The sequence below is a fragment of the Pelophylax lessonae genome (assembly GCF_965119305.1).
Source record: "Pelophylax lessonae genome assembly, chromosome: 7".
NCBI lineage: Eukaryota > Metazoa > Chordata > Amphibia > Anura > Ranidae > Pelophylax > Pelophylax lessonae.
The window spans coordinates 269086667-269099621 of record NC_138774.1 but is presented as its reverse complement, the minus strand read 5'-3'; the positions used below and the strand labels follow the sequence as shown (position 1 = coordinate 269099621).

Genomic DNA, 12955 nt, shown 5'->3' with positions numbered 1-12955 from the left:
CTTGCCCTGGGCACTGGATGACCTTGTCCCGGCACTGGGAAAGGGGTGTCAATAGGTGACCTGTGCAAGTTGCAACAGTTGGCTTTACATGGAAAACAAAGTATCCGTATAAAGTCCTCAGTACCCCTCCCTCACATATTTGCATCATTTCTGATTTCTACATTTCTGCATCAATATCAGTTAGTACACACGTGTTACAGTCTGTAGCAACCAACCATAAGACAGCTTCCATAAGTTTAAGATGTGAGGGATCTGAAAATGACAGAATGTTTTGTGGTCATAGTGACGTTACATTTGGGCATTTACTGTACTTTGCTGAACTGCAACCTAACGTCATATGTAGAGCCTTATACTGCTCAAGGTGAGAGCTTAACAGAGCCAAGATGGCCTACTGAGCATGCAAAGGCTGGAAAAGATAGCTAAAGAGGGAACAGAAAAAAAATGGCTGCAGTTGTCACTCAGTAAGGCAATGCTTTGTCTCTGCCTTTGTCCTGCTGGAACAATTGGTCTGTTCTACCAAAGAGCTGTGAGCAGAAGCTGGAGTTGCCGAGAGTCTGGGCTCTTCTGGCCAGATGCCTTGTCCGATCCTCTCTGATTAGAAGCAGACGAAAACACGGTCACACATTGAGGAGCTCAAACACGCTGGATATGTGCACACGACAACTGGACAAGTGCCAGGATGGAACAGGAATAGAAGAGGGGGGGAGATCAAGAGAGTCCGATGAGGGCTTCCAGCCCCGAGTGTCTCACCCACCCCTCATAAGGGGAAGATCCCAGCTTTTCAACTTGGAATGCAGAGCTTGGCTTGGAGCCTGGGAGATCTGACTTGGACATGCAGCCTCTCATGGATTTAATGAATCTCAATCACAACGGGCTCAAACACCCCAGCAGAGACTCTGGAAAAAAAGAAAAGGAAAATCGTTACTGAGAATTATGTAATGTCAAAACATGCACAGGCTTGAAAACTGTAGACTTGTATTTCCAGAATGGAGTTCATTTAAAGCTTTACTTAAAATCCATCAACCAATTTAGAGTCTCACCAGCTGCTGCTGAGCTAGAAGCCCTGCGGGTCAACACACTGCCTGCTGGGACTTGCGGTTCCAAAACTGCTGGCACAAAGCCCAACTGAACCTTCAGTTTAAATGAGCTAAATACATTCCAATTCTATTCCAAATGTATCTAAACGAAGTAGTGCAAAGACTAAGGCCACTTTCACTCGGGCTTTCCGATCCGGTCCGCCTGTCAGTTTTTTAGGCGGACCTGATTGGATGATCCATGCACCCCTATGGGGCAGTGGAGACATCTCCGCTGACACCCGCTGCTATCCTATCCGATCCGATCCGATCCTCTCCGTCAAATCCGGACGGATGGAAACCCTATTTTCCATCCGTCTGGAGGATCGGATAAGATCAGATGAAAACGGACAGGCGGTCAGTTTTCATCCAATCTCCCATAGAGGGGAGCGGGGATTTGACAGCTCTGTCTCTGCAAAGTAAGCAGAGACGGAGCTGCCATCCACCTACTCAGCGGAGATCAGTGGATCGATCCCCGCTGAGAAAAATTGAGTCCGCCGAGCGCACCGCCCATGTGAAAGGGCCCCTACGGTTCACTTTCATTCTAAAGTAGCCAGCAGTCTGTGCAGAAAGTCCTGCCCTCTGCCAGCATGCTAGAGAGAAAGACCCCTACTTTGTATAGAAAAGCAGAGAGATCTTTACAGAGGTCCAACACACCCCTTGTTGAGCCAGAACTCTCCAATTAGTGGGGAGCATGATTGCAGAGCTACAAGTCTGACTCAGTATAAAGCATTCCGAACTTCTTCAGAGAGACCACTGCTTCCACACAGATCAAGGGTTCTACTCTATAGCTTCTGGCAGGGGAAAGACTTTTCTCCTCAAGCTGTGACCTTTTGTTTTGATGCACCTGGAACTTATTAAGCCGATTTAGCCCTGGTTCACACTGGTGCGATTTGACAGTTTCAAATTGCATGCCCAAATCGCAACCCATTGCCGACAAGACTCATGTCGCTGCGATTATGAAAACGGTTCCTGCACTACTTTTTTTCTGATTTCATTGCGACTTGCATAGATATCTGTTGCAAGCCGCAACGAAATTGGGCGTGCAAATCGCACTGATTTGCAGCTTTGTAATCGTGCTGATGTATTATTACTTCAGCGAGATTTCAAAGCTGCACCAGTGTGAACCAGGGCTTAAACTGAACGTTTTGGAATCACATAAATTAGTAGCACTCCTGGAAGGTTTCTATTTGGCATAATATTGCTCAGAGAAAAATGACTTCAAAAACTGGATTTTTAGTGGTTGTGTTTTCAGAGAATGTGGAACCATGTTACTAAATACACATTTTCTGTTTTTGTCAGGTATTTATTGCTGTCTGTGACCCCCATTAGTTGGATTTACCCTCTCTAGTTGTTCTGGTGACCACAATCTTTGAAAATGAGAGAAAAAAAATCCCAAAATGTGAGTTGTCACCGGAACAGAAATAGAGGGGAATTTTCCATTGGGGGATAGTTCTCAGAATTACGATTTCCTCTTACTTCTTGTTGTGTCTATAGGTTGGGAAGTGAAGGAAAACATCCTCAATAGGACAGAGATGGCAAAAAAAAACTGATAACGGGTTTAACCTTCCTTAAGGGCTCTTTCACACGGTCCGCCTCCGTAGGCGGATCCGTGCTGCTCAGCGAGGATCGATTCGCCGATCCCCGCTGAGCCGACGGATGACAGCTCCGTCTCCGCTTGCAGTGCGGAGAGGGAGGTGTCACAGCCCCCGCTGCACTCTATGGGAGATCGGATGAGAGCGGACCGCCTGTCTGCTCTCATCCGATCCGATCCCTGAACGGATGGAAAAATAGGGTTTCCATCCGTCTGGATTTCACAGACAGGATCGGATACGGATGGCAGCGGAGGTGTCTCTGCTGACATCCGCTGCCCCATAGAGCTGCATGGAGGATCCGATCAGATCCGCCTAAAAAACTGACAGGCGGATCTGATCGGACCCCCCGTGTGAAAGAGCCCTAACTCTGTAAAAAAAAAAAAAAAAACTTTGCTCGCACTAATCAACCCCCTAACTGAGAAAATACATCATGACTTTACCTGGCGGATTGGGAAGCCGAAAAACCGATCTGGTGCTGGCGGTGGCTAGACACAGAGATGAGCAAAGGAAAGATGGCCTCTGCTCATCTCTATGCCCTAGGAGGACTGGCGCGACATCATGGTGTCAATGTAAACAAAGCCTTTTTTCTTTTTTTTTTTTAAACAAAAGATCAAAAACATTTGTTTTTTGATCTTTTGCTTTTAAGCGTAGGAGGAGAGATTTGGGGTCTTTTAGATCTCTCCATAAAGAGGACCTTCCATGCTGTATTGTTATCGCAAGGGATTTTGTTTTAACAGGACAGTGTAAAAACGAAAAACCAGTAATAAAATAAAAAACATTTTTTTTTTTTTAAAGCATCTCCGTCCCCGCGTGCATACGTAGGTGGTGCCCATATATGTAAATGGTGTTCACACCAGTCATATATGTAAATGGTGTTCACACCAGTCACGTGGGGTATCGCCGTGAAATTTACAGCGAGAAAAATCATTCTGACATTAGACTTCCTTTGTAAATCTAAATGGCTGCAAACAGCGCCGATTTAAAAAAAAAAAAAAAGCATTAAAAGTATTCAAAATGCCAAAAATCTGCTTTTTTTTTTTTTTAAGACCCCAGATCCCTCCATAAAGAGTACCTGTAACTGCCTATTACTAACAAGGGATGTTGATTATTTAAAGGGACAGTAAAAAGAATAAAATAAATTAAAACAGGATTTTTTTTTTTTTTTTTCCCCTGCGTGCTCGCACACCAAATACACACACACTCATCATAGGTTGAACTGGATGGAATGGTGTCTTTTTTAAACTCACTATGTAATTAAGTAACTATGAAAAAATAAAAACGCATACGTAAGTCACGCCTGCAAATGTAAGCGGTTTTCAAATCACACATGTGAGGTATCGCCGCAATTCTCTCATCGAGAGCAATAACTTTAGCACAGGACTCCCTCTGTAACTCTAAACTGGTAACCGTTCCATTTTTTTAAAGTGTTGCCTATGGAGATTTTTAGGTACTGTAGTTTGGCGCCATTCCACAAGTGTGCTCAATTTTAAACCGTAACATGTTAGGTATCTATTTACTGGGCGTGACATCATCTTTCACAATATACAAAAAGATTGTGCTAATTTTACGGTTTATTTTTTTTTTAATTCCGTGAAGTGTATTTTTTCCAAAAACAAATTGCGTTTGAAAGACAGCTGCCCAAATACTGTGTGACAAAAAATATTGCAATGGCCGCCATTTTATTCTCCAGAGTCTTTGCTAAAAATATGTATAATGTTTGGGGTTTTCAAAGTAATTTTCTAGCAAAAAATACTGATACTGACTTGTAAACAACAAGTGTCAGATATAGATATAGATATAGGCTTGGTGCTTAGGTGGTAAAGCATGACTTTAGGTATCTACTTACTCAGCATAACATCATCTTTCTCATTATACAAAAAAAAATATTATTATTTTTTTTTTTAATTCATTAAAGTGTATATTTTTTAAAGTTGCATTTGAAAAACCGATGCGCAAAAAACGCATGACAAGAAATTGCAATTAATGCCATTTTATTCTCTAGGGCCTCTGCTAAAAAAAAATATATAGTGTTTGGGGGTTCTCTAATTTTCTAGCAAAAAAATACAGATTTTTACTTGTAAACAACTAGTGCCAGACAAGGCCTGGTCCTTAAAGCGGAGTTCCACCCAAAAGTGGAATTTCCGCTCATTTGCTTCCTCCCCCCCTCCGGTGCCACATTTGGCACCTTTCAGGGGGGAGGGGGGGGGGCGGGTATCTATTTTTGACAGGTACCCGTTCCCCACTTCCGGGAGATGGTGCCGCGGCGCTGTCCCTATGATGTTTGGCCCCCTCCTGCTTCCCCCTCGCCGCCGAACCAATCCGTATGCGCAGTGCACTTCGTGCATGCGCATTAGGGACCCGCCCGTGAAGCCGTAAGGCTTCACTGCTGGGTTCCCTCACCGGCAATGGCGGCTGCAGCACCCGACAGCTGATGGAAACATCGGCTGCAGTGCCGACATCGCTGGACTCCAGGACAGGTAAGTGTCCTAATATTAAAAGTCAGCAGCTACAGTATGTGTACAGTATGTGTAGCTGCTGACTTGTAATTTTTGGAGGGGGAGGCTGGAACACCGCTTTAAGTGGTTAAACTTTCAGAATTTACTACACAGGATAAAAGTTCACCACAGGATCAGATGGAAAGGCAGCTACACTCTGCATTCCATCAAAAGGTAGTATATGCGTATTTGTCTCTTCATTTTGTGTATAATACTTCAACATAGTAAAAGTGTAGCTGGTCGGTATTGAGATGTGAGGGAAGTAACACTAAGCAGTGTTCCCATGTTATGCAGAGCCCAGAGGAATGCAAGAGGTGATACAATCCAGATCTCTGGAAGAGTGGAAGTGAATTGTATGCTGTGGCCACAAGGGGTCAAAGAGTTTCAGAGAAAAACTTTCACAATACGGTATGTCAGAAGCCTTTTCGCTTTGCTTCTCTGGTTACACAGGGGATCCTATTCCCGCACTGCTAGTTTTGGTTACAAGAAACCGGGGGGATGCTGTGCCTTTGTATACTATGTACTTATACATATCCCATTCATTTTAGAGCCTTGTGTTCAGATCTAACCACCAGCTTACTACAGCCGTTATTGTTTATGGTGTTCAAAGAGCAAGGACATGCAATAAGGGTGTGTTTTCCTGCAATTAAAAAGCATGTGGTTTACTGAAAAGTGCAATGCCACTAAACACAGAGCGAGAGGGTAATAATTGTGAGTGTAAGAATGTAACCATCCTTCTGACCTGCTCTCTCTTCTCCCCCTAGTTTTTATGCAGCTGAGAAAAGAGGGAATGTGATCACTTATAAAAAAGAGAGAAAAAAAAAGGTATTTATATATTTTGTTTTACATCTCTACACAAATGTTTTGCCTTTCGTTTCAGTTGTAAACTAAGACCCCGTTCACACTGGGGCGACTTGTCAGGCGACCTTGGTCGCCTGACAAGTCGCCGTGGGTTGCCTGCCATAGAGTAGCACAGGACCCGTTCTAATAGGAGTGACACAATTTGCTCCGACTTAGAAAAAGGGTCCTGAGCTTCTTTGGGGCGACCTAGAGCGACGTGCATTGACTTCAATGATATGAAGTCCGTGCATGCCGCTCCGAGGTCGCGGTGCGAGCTGTGCACCTCGACTTCACAGGTCGCCCCAGCAAGTCGGGTCGCGCCTATGTGAACCGGCTCTAAATGGATTGTTTTACAGGATAATAGTTTACAATAACTTTACTGGCCTTTTAACCAACCAGATGGCAGCTTGTGTTTTTGAATGAACATGTGTGCACTCTAATGAGTGTGGGGAAGCTTATCCTTTATTTATTCAACTCATTTACACAGTGCTAACATTCTCTATACTCCAGGGGTGTCCAACCTTTTGACCTTCCTGGGTCACATTGGAAGAAGTATTGTTTCTGGCTACACATAAAATACGCTAATGAGGATCACTGATGAGCAGAAAAAGTCAGGCAGATCACAAGGCAATGATCACCAATATAGATAATGTACCTATCTGAGTAATAAAACGTAATTTTTCTTGTAATATTTTTTATTATAAAAGTAAAAGAGGGCAACATAAAACAAGTGCAATATCTGATACTGTTTTTGATAAACTAATGCTGGCCATACACTAGCAAAAAAATTGTTGGTTTGGTTGATTTGGTCCGTTCGTTCGTTTTTGATCCAGTTAATGGGCACAAATAGAAAATCGGTTTTAACTTTTCATAGCCGAAAAATCGAAGGAACAGTTTGGAAAATTCTGCCTAGTGAACGATAAATTGAAAGGTTAATGTGTATCTTGCCCAAACTGTTTGCACTAGGCATATGTGACAAACTGAACGAAAAACTGATTCATGTCCATTGAACGATTATGTCCATTGAACGATTTATCGTTCGAAATTCGGTCATTACATGATGGCATGATCGTCTGCTCTAACAGCCGATTTTTTGTTTTTCGGAAATTAGTACGAACGATTTTTCAGCTAGTGTATGGCCAGCTTTACACATCAAAATCTGGTGGATGGAGTAGCAATTCTCAATGAATTCTCAAGGTGCTCATCAGATATTTTGGTTCTAATTTTTGCCCTTCGTGTGCTTCATCCTTGAACATAGTTTCTTACAAACATAGGTGCTGCCGAAAACCGATAACATGAATAAGGCATTATAAGATAAAAATGATAAAAGTCCAGTAAAGGAGACCCTGTCAAATTTTTCCTTGGCCGCATGTGTTCGCTAAGTGCAAATGCCTTTTTACAAAAAATTCCCCAAAACACACACACATTTTATATATATATATATATATATATATATATATATATATATATATATATATATATATATATATATATATATATATATATATATATGGTCTGATGAGACCAAAATAAAGGTCTGAAGAAGGAGCGCATGCTCCGCAACGCGTCACCGTTTGTCTGCAGCTCGGCATCCAGGAAGTGAGGTCACGGCCCTCGGACGTGCGGACGATCAGAGCTACAGCAGCCCACGGATCAGGACAGGCTCCTGCAAGCACACAGGAGACTTTCGCTCCTCTGCATAAGCTGCGTCCAGTACCAGAGTGACCTCCCAGATGCCTGATGCCCAGGACCTCCCTATTCAGGTTTGATGCCTGTTTTTACGCTACTCTTGTGAGTAACATTGCTCTTACCTTGTATTAAAGTGTTTTTATGCTACACTTAGATTGGCCCTTGTGGTTCTCTCCCCTTATGAGTGCTGCCGGCACTGGGGAGCTACAGTTCATTGAGGGAAGCCTGAATGCCAACATGTACTGTGACATACTGAAGCAGAGCATGATCCCCTTCCTTCGGAGACTGGGCTGCAGGGCAGAATTCCAACATGATACTGACCAAAAACACATCTCCAAGATGACCGCTGCCTTGCTAAAGAAGCTGAGGGTAAAGATGATGGACTGGCCAAGCATGTCTCCAGACCTATTGAGCATCTGTGGGGCATCCTCAAATAGAAGGTGGAGGAGCGCAAGGTCTCTAACATCCACCAGCTTCATGATGTCGTCATGGAGAAGTGCAAAATTACTCCAGTGGCAACCTGTGAAGGTCTGGTGAACTCCATGTCCAAGAAGGTTAGGGCAGTGCTGGAAAATGTGGAGGAGCACAAGGTCTCTAACATCCACCAGCTCCATAATATCGCCATGGAGGAGTGGAAGAGGACTCCAATGGCAACCTGTGAAGCTCTGGTGAACTTCATGCCCAAGAGGGTTAAGGCAGTGCTGGAAAATAATGGTGGCCACACAAAATATTGACACTTTGGGCCTAATTTGGACATTTTCCCTTAGGGGTGTGCTCACTTTTGTTTCCAGCGGTTTAGACATTAATGGCTGTGTGTTGAGTTATTTTGAGGGGACAGCAAATATACACTGTTATACAAGCTGTACACTCACTACTTTACATTGTAGCAAAGTGTCATTTTAGTGATGTCACGTGAAAAGATATAATAAAATATTTACAAAAATGGGAGGGGTGTACTCACTTTTGTGAGATACTGTATATATATTCCTGACCAGAATTAAAGAAAATATATATGACCTCTACACATTCCCTATAATCTGCTAGTACGCCTTTGGATTTTGTGTAAAAAAAAAAAAAAAAGTATTACAAACAATACACAGACTGTGTCCCTGTTGGACTGAAACCAGGAAGTCAGTTCTGCAAGGTCCCAGTCATAACTTCAAAATCAACAACAGTATAATAATTACAAGGTAGGAGATACAATCTATAGAATAGAAGGAAAGTTCCACGTACCGGTTAGCCATTTGGATTCCACTGAGTGTGGTTGATCCGTCTCTGCTGACAAACAGCCTCAGGTGACTGTCTGAAAAGAAAGACAGGGGAGAGAGTGAGCTGAGGTGACGTCTATGCACCATCGTCATAGCTAACAGCACATAATGAGAAAACATGCACAGTGCGTGCGTCTCTGAACAGCCCGGGGAATATACAGGTAATTAGGTGTGGAAAATGGCAATGCAGGCCTTCTTTTTACTCCTCAGGCAAACACATTATCTACAATATTTGCTCTGACAATTTCTGTTGTGACATGTTACATGTATTTAAGGAGAACATACATCAGGATAAAAATCCTCAGAAGATTTACAATCTCAGGTGGTGTGCACGTGCTTCTTTTCCCATTGTGTCCTATAGTAGTATACAGCAAATAAAAAAAATGTCCTTTAATAAAGGGGGTGGGGGATTAATCCGTGTTAAATCATAATAAAGGGGTTGGGGGATTAATCTGTGTTAAATCAAACAGTGTTACGGCTGAACAGTCCAGAACGGACAGCAAGGCACAAAATGAGACCCCCCCCCCCCCAAACAGTACCCAAGTACCCAAACAGTACTGCTTTTCACTATAAAGAGGAATTCTTTTTGTGTATTGCATGGAGTTCTCCTTTAAATAAAAGCACTATTGTGCAGCCACAGTCCCTTCCAGTAAAGCTTTTTCCTGTAGCTAAATAAAGATGGGCTGCTCTATTACTGATCCTATTTTATGTAACGTGTAACCAATGAATGTTTTGCAAGACAACAGCACAGAAGCCTTTGACGTATTCACTAGTACATCGACACTGTAGCACAGCCTGGTTTATTAAACTATGGCAAGGAGTGAGGAACATATTGCAGTAAGTCACAACTACTTTAGAAATCTCTGCCTTCCATATGCTATATCACACTTCATTAAGGATCTGGCGCTAAGTTCTGTGTATGGGTTCGCAGCTCCAGACTTCCAATATTAACAAGTCAAATGGCCATAGCTGCTACAGATATAATCACCAAGAAAAAAATCATACAAAGTATATCCAAACAAGCAAAACATAAAGACAGAGAATATAAACCTAAGCCCAATTTCTCTATCACCCTGCGCTGGTAGGAGGATGTGAACTTGCTAAACTGTATAATACAGTAAATAGCAGTGTCTAGCAGCTGCTTTAATAAATAAAACTGATAAAAGGATGTGAATAGCCTCAAAGTCAAAGACAAGGAAGTACCACATAAGCAGCGCTTAAATGAGTGCATACATAAACCATATGTGCAAAATACAGCAATCAAGTGAGATGGATGTCCTAGTAATAAATACAAAAGTCCATCTTGACCAATCGGAAAGGGGATGACCCGTCACCATGAAGTGAAAAGATAATGGATGGCAAACTTCCACCACACCGCGTGACCCCTTAGGCAGTCAACACTCACCGAATGCCTGAAACAACTGAGCCTTCAGAGTACCAATATAAATCCCGGATCACTCCTCAGGATAATCAACACTGGCAGGTGAATCTCTCTCAGGAAAGCTCACAGAAGACTGGAACACTCAGAACGGCATCACATGTGTATGAAAGGGAAAACTCATAGGGCAGTAGTTCTAAAACTTTATTGTAAAAAACCCAAGCCCCGTCCCCCTCACATAAAACTCACATGTAAATAGTAACAATCAGGCATATAAACGAGAGGAGATGGCCAGAAGGTTCAGCGACCGATGGCTCACCAGTATCATACCGTCCCCAGGGTACCGGATCAAGACACCGCCGCTGCTCCCCAGACAGTCCTGCTATCACGTTCGCCTATCTCCGCTCCGCCGTGTTCCCGACAATTGGTAGCACTCGTCAGCGTTCGGCGATTTCCGCCTACAGCTCGCCGACAGCACGTAGTGGTTGGGGTGGTAGCGTGCTCACGCCCTGACGCGTTTCGTCTGATTGGCTGACTTCAACTGAGGGCGTCAGTTGAAGTCAGCCAATCAGACGAAACGCGTCAGGGCGTGAGCACGCTACCACCCCAACCACTACGTGCTGTCGGCGAGCTGTAGGCGGAAATCGCCGAACGCTGACGAGTGCTACCAATTGTCGGGAACACGGCGGAGCGGAGATAGGCGAACGTGATAGCAGGACTGTCTGGGGAGCAGCGGCGGTGTCTTGATCCGGTACCCTGGGGACGGTATGATACTGGTGAGCCATCGGTCGCTGAACCTTCTGGCCATCTCCTCTCGTTTATATGCCTGATTGTTACTATTTACATGTGAGTTTTATGTGAGGGGGACGGGGCTTGGGTTTTTTACAATAAAGTTTTAGAACTACTGCCCTATGAGTTTTCCCTTTCATACACATGTGATGCCGTTCTGAGTGTTCCAGTCTTCTGTGAGCTTTCCTGAGAGAGATTCACCTGCCAGTGTTGATTATCCTGAGGAGTGATCCGGGATTTATATTGGTACTCTGAAGGCTCAGTTGTTTCAGGCATTCGGTGAGTGTTGACTGCCTAAGGGGTCACGCGGTGTGGTGGAAGTTTGCCATCCATTATCTTTTCACTTCATGGTGACGGGTCATCCCCTTTCCGATTGGTCAAGATGGACTTTTGTATTTATTACTAGGACATCCATCTCACTTGATTGCTGTATTTTGCACATATGGTTTATGTATGCACTCATTTAAGCGCTGCTTATGTGGTACTTCCTTGTCTTTGACTTTGAGGCTATTCACATCCTTTTATCTATATCCAAACAAGCGTTTAATAACAAAAACTCTCCCATTCTTTAAGTCCCGGTTCACATTTCTGTGATGCGGGAACGCTGCGAATATACAGCGTGTTCCCGCATTGCATCCGCACCCCTGGCGGTTCACACTGCCATATGCGATACGCTGGGGGTGTCAATTAAATGTTAACGACACCCCAAGATCAGATCGCATACCGCAGTGCGATCTGAAAGTTCACACAGAATCGGATCGCACTAGTGTGAACCACCATGCAATCCGATTCTGCTGCAGACCAAAAAAAGGGTCCTGTACGTGTTAGATGCGATTGCGGTGCGAATTCAGCCAAACTGTATGGCTGAATTTGCACTGCACAGAGATCGCATGTAATTTTAGGAGCAGTGCGCGCCAAATTACATGCAATCTCTTTGATCGCACTAATGTGAACCGGCACTCAAGGATAAGTTCACATTTATAAAAAAAAAATTTGCTTTTTTTGCAGGTAAAAAACAATGCATTTATTTATTTATTTTTTAATGGACCTGTAAAGCATTGCACGCAGATCAAGGGTGTAATGCCACGGTCCTGCATACTGTCTGGACATTCCTCTGATATGGCCAGGCAGTTACATTGTGACATTGTGATAGAAGTCATAGAATGAACTACCACAGTGCTCAACAACGCCATGGTAGTTCATTGGGAACAACAAGCTAACAGCCGCAAAGGCTGTCGGAGCTCGTGGTTTTCCCATTCACACAACACTGTGAATGGATGACACAGCTGGTGCTCCATGTGGCTGCGCTTTTTGTATATTGTGACAGCTAGCTGGGGGGGGGGGGGAGGAGACCCCCCACTAGCTGTCAGAATAGGGGAACGAGGGCTGGTGCATCTGTAACATGTAACACCCTGAATATGGGTGTAAAGTAGTGATCGACCGATATCGTTTTTTTATTGCCGATACCGATATTTTGGTCATCAGATATCGATATTGGCTGATATTTTTGGACATTTAAAAAAACATTTTTTTTTTTTTCCACAGGTACTCTTGTGGAGGCATCTAAAAGACCCCAAACCCCTCCTCTGCACTTAAAAGCATTCAAAACACCAAGTTTGGCTGTTTTGAATGCTCGCATTTTTTTAAATTTGGCGCCAAGTTTTTTACATGGAGACCCAATCAGAGCCGAATGCGGCTTTGATCGGGTCTTCTCTTTGGCGGCCATGCAGGTAGGATGCCCGGGTCTCCCAGTGGGACGGGAGACCCAGGCAAGCCGCGGGAGGGGGGAGACGTCCCCTTCCGCTCCTTGTAATGACAGCCGGTACAT

General features: G+C 43.8%; 2 protein-coding genes across 2 annotated transcripts in view; both read right to left on the bottom strand.

Annotated features, from left to right (window-relative positions):
• DPM2 (dolichyl-phosphate mannosyltransferase subunit 2, regulatory) overlaps nucleotides 1-12955 on the bottom strand; it is a 235994-nt gene that overhangs the window by 132892 nt on the left and 90147 nt on the right. The window lies entirely within an intron of this gene.
• The window catches only part of EEIG1 (estrogen-induced osteoclastogenesis regulator 1), a 98143-nt gene continuing 85295 nt past the window's right edge, over nucleotides 108-12955 (bottom strand). Inside the window, exons 10-11 of the mRNA XM_082264712.1 lie at nucleotides 8926-8995; nucleotides 108-896 (exon numbers count right to left, since the gene is read on the bottom strand). Coding sequence (XP_082120838.1) covers nucleotides 851-896; nucleotides 8926-8995 — 116 coding nt within the window. The 3' untranslated portion in view covers nucleotides 108-850. The remainder of the gene's footprint in view (nucleotides 897-8925; nucleotides 8996-12955) is intronic.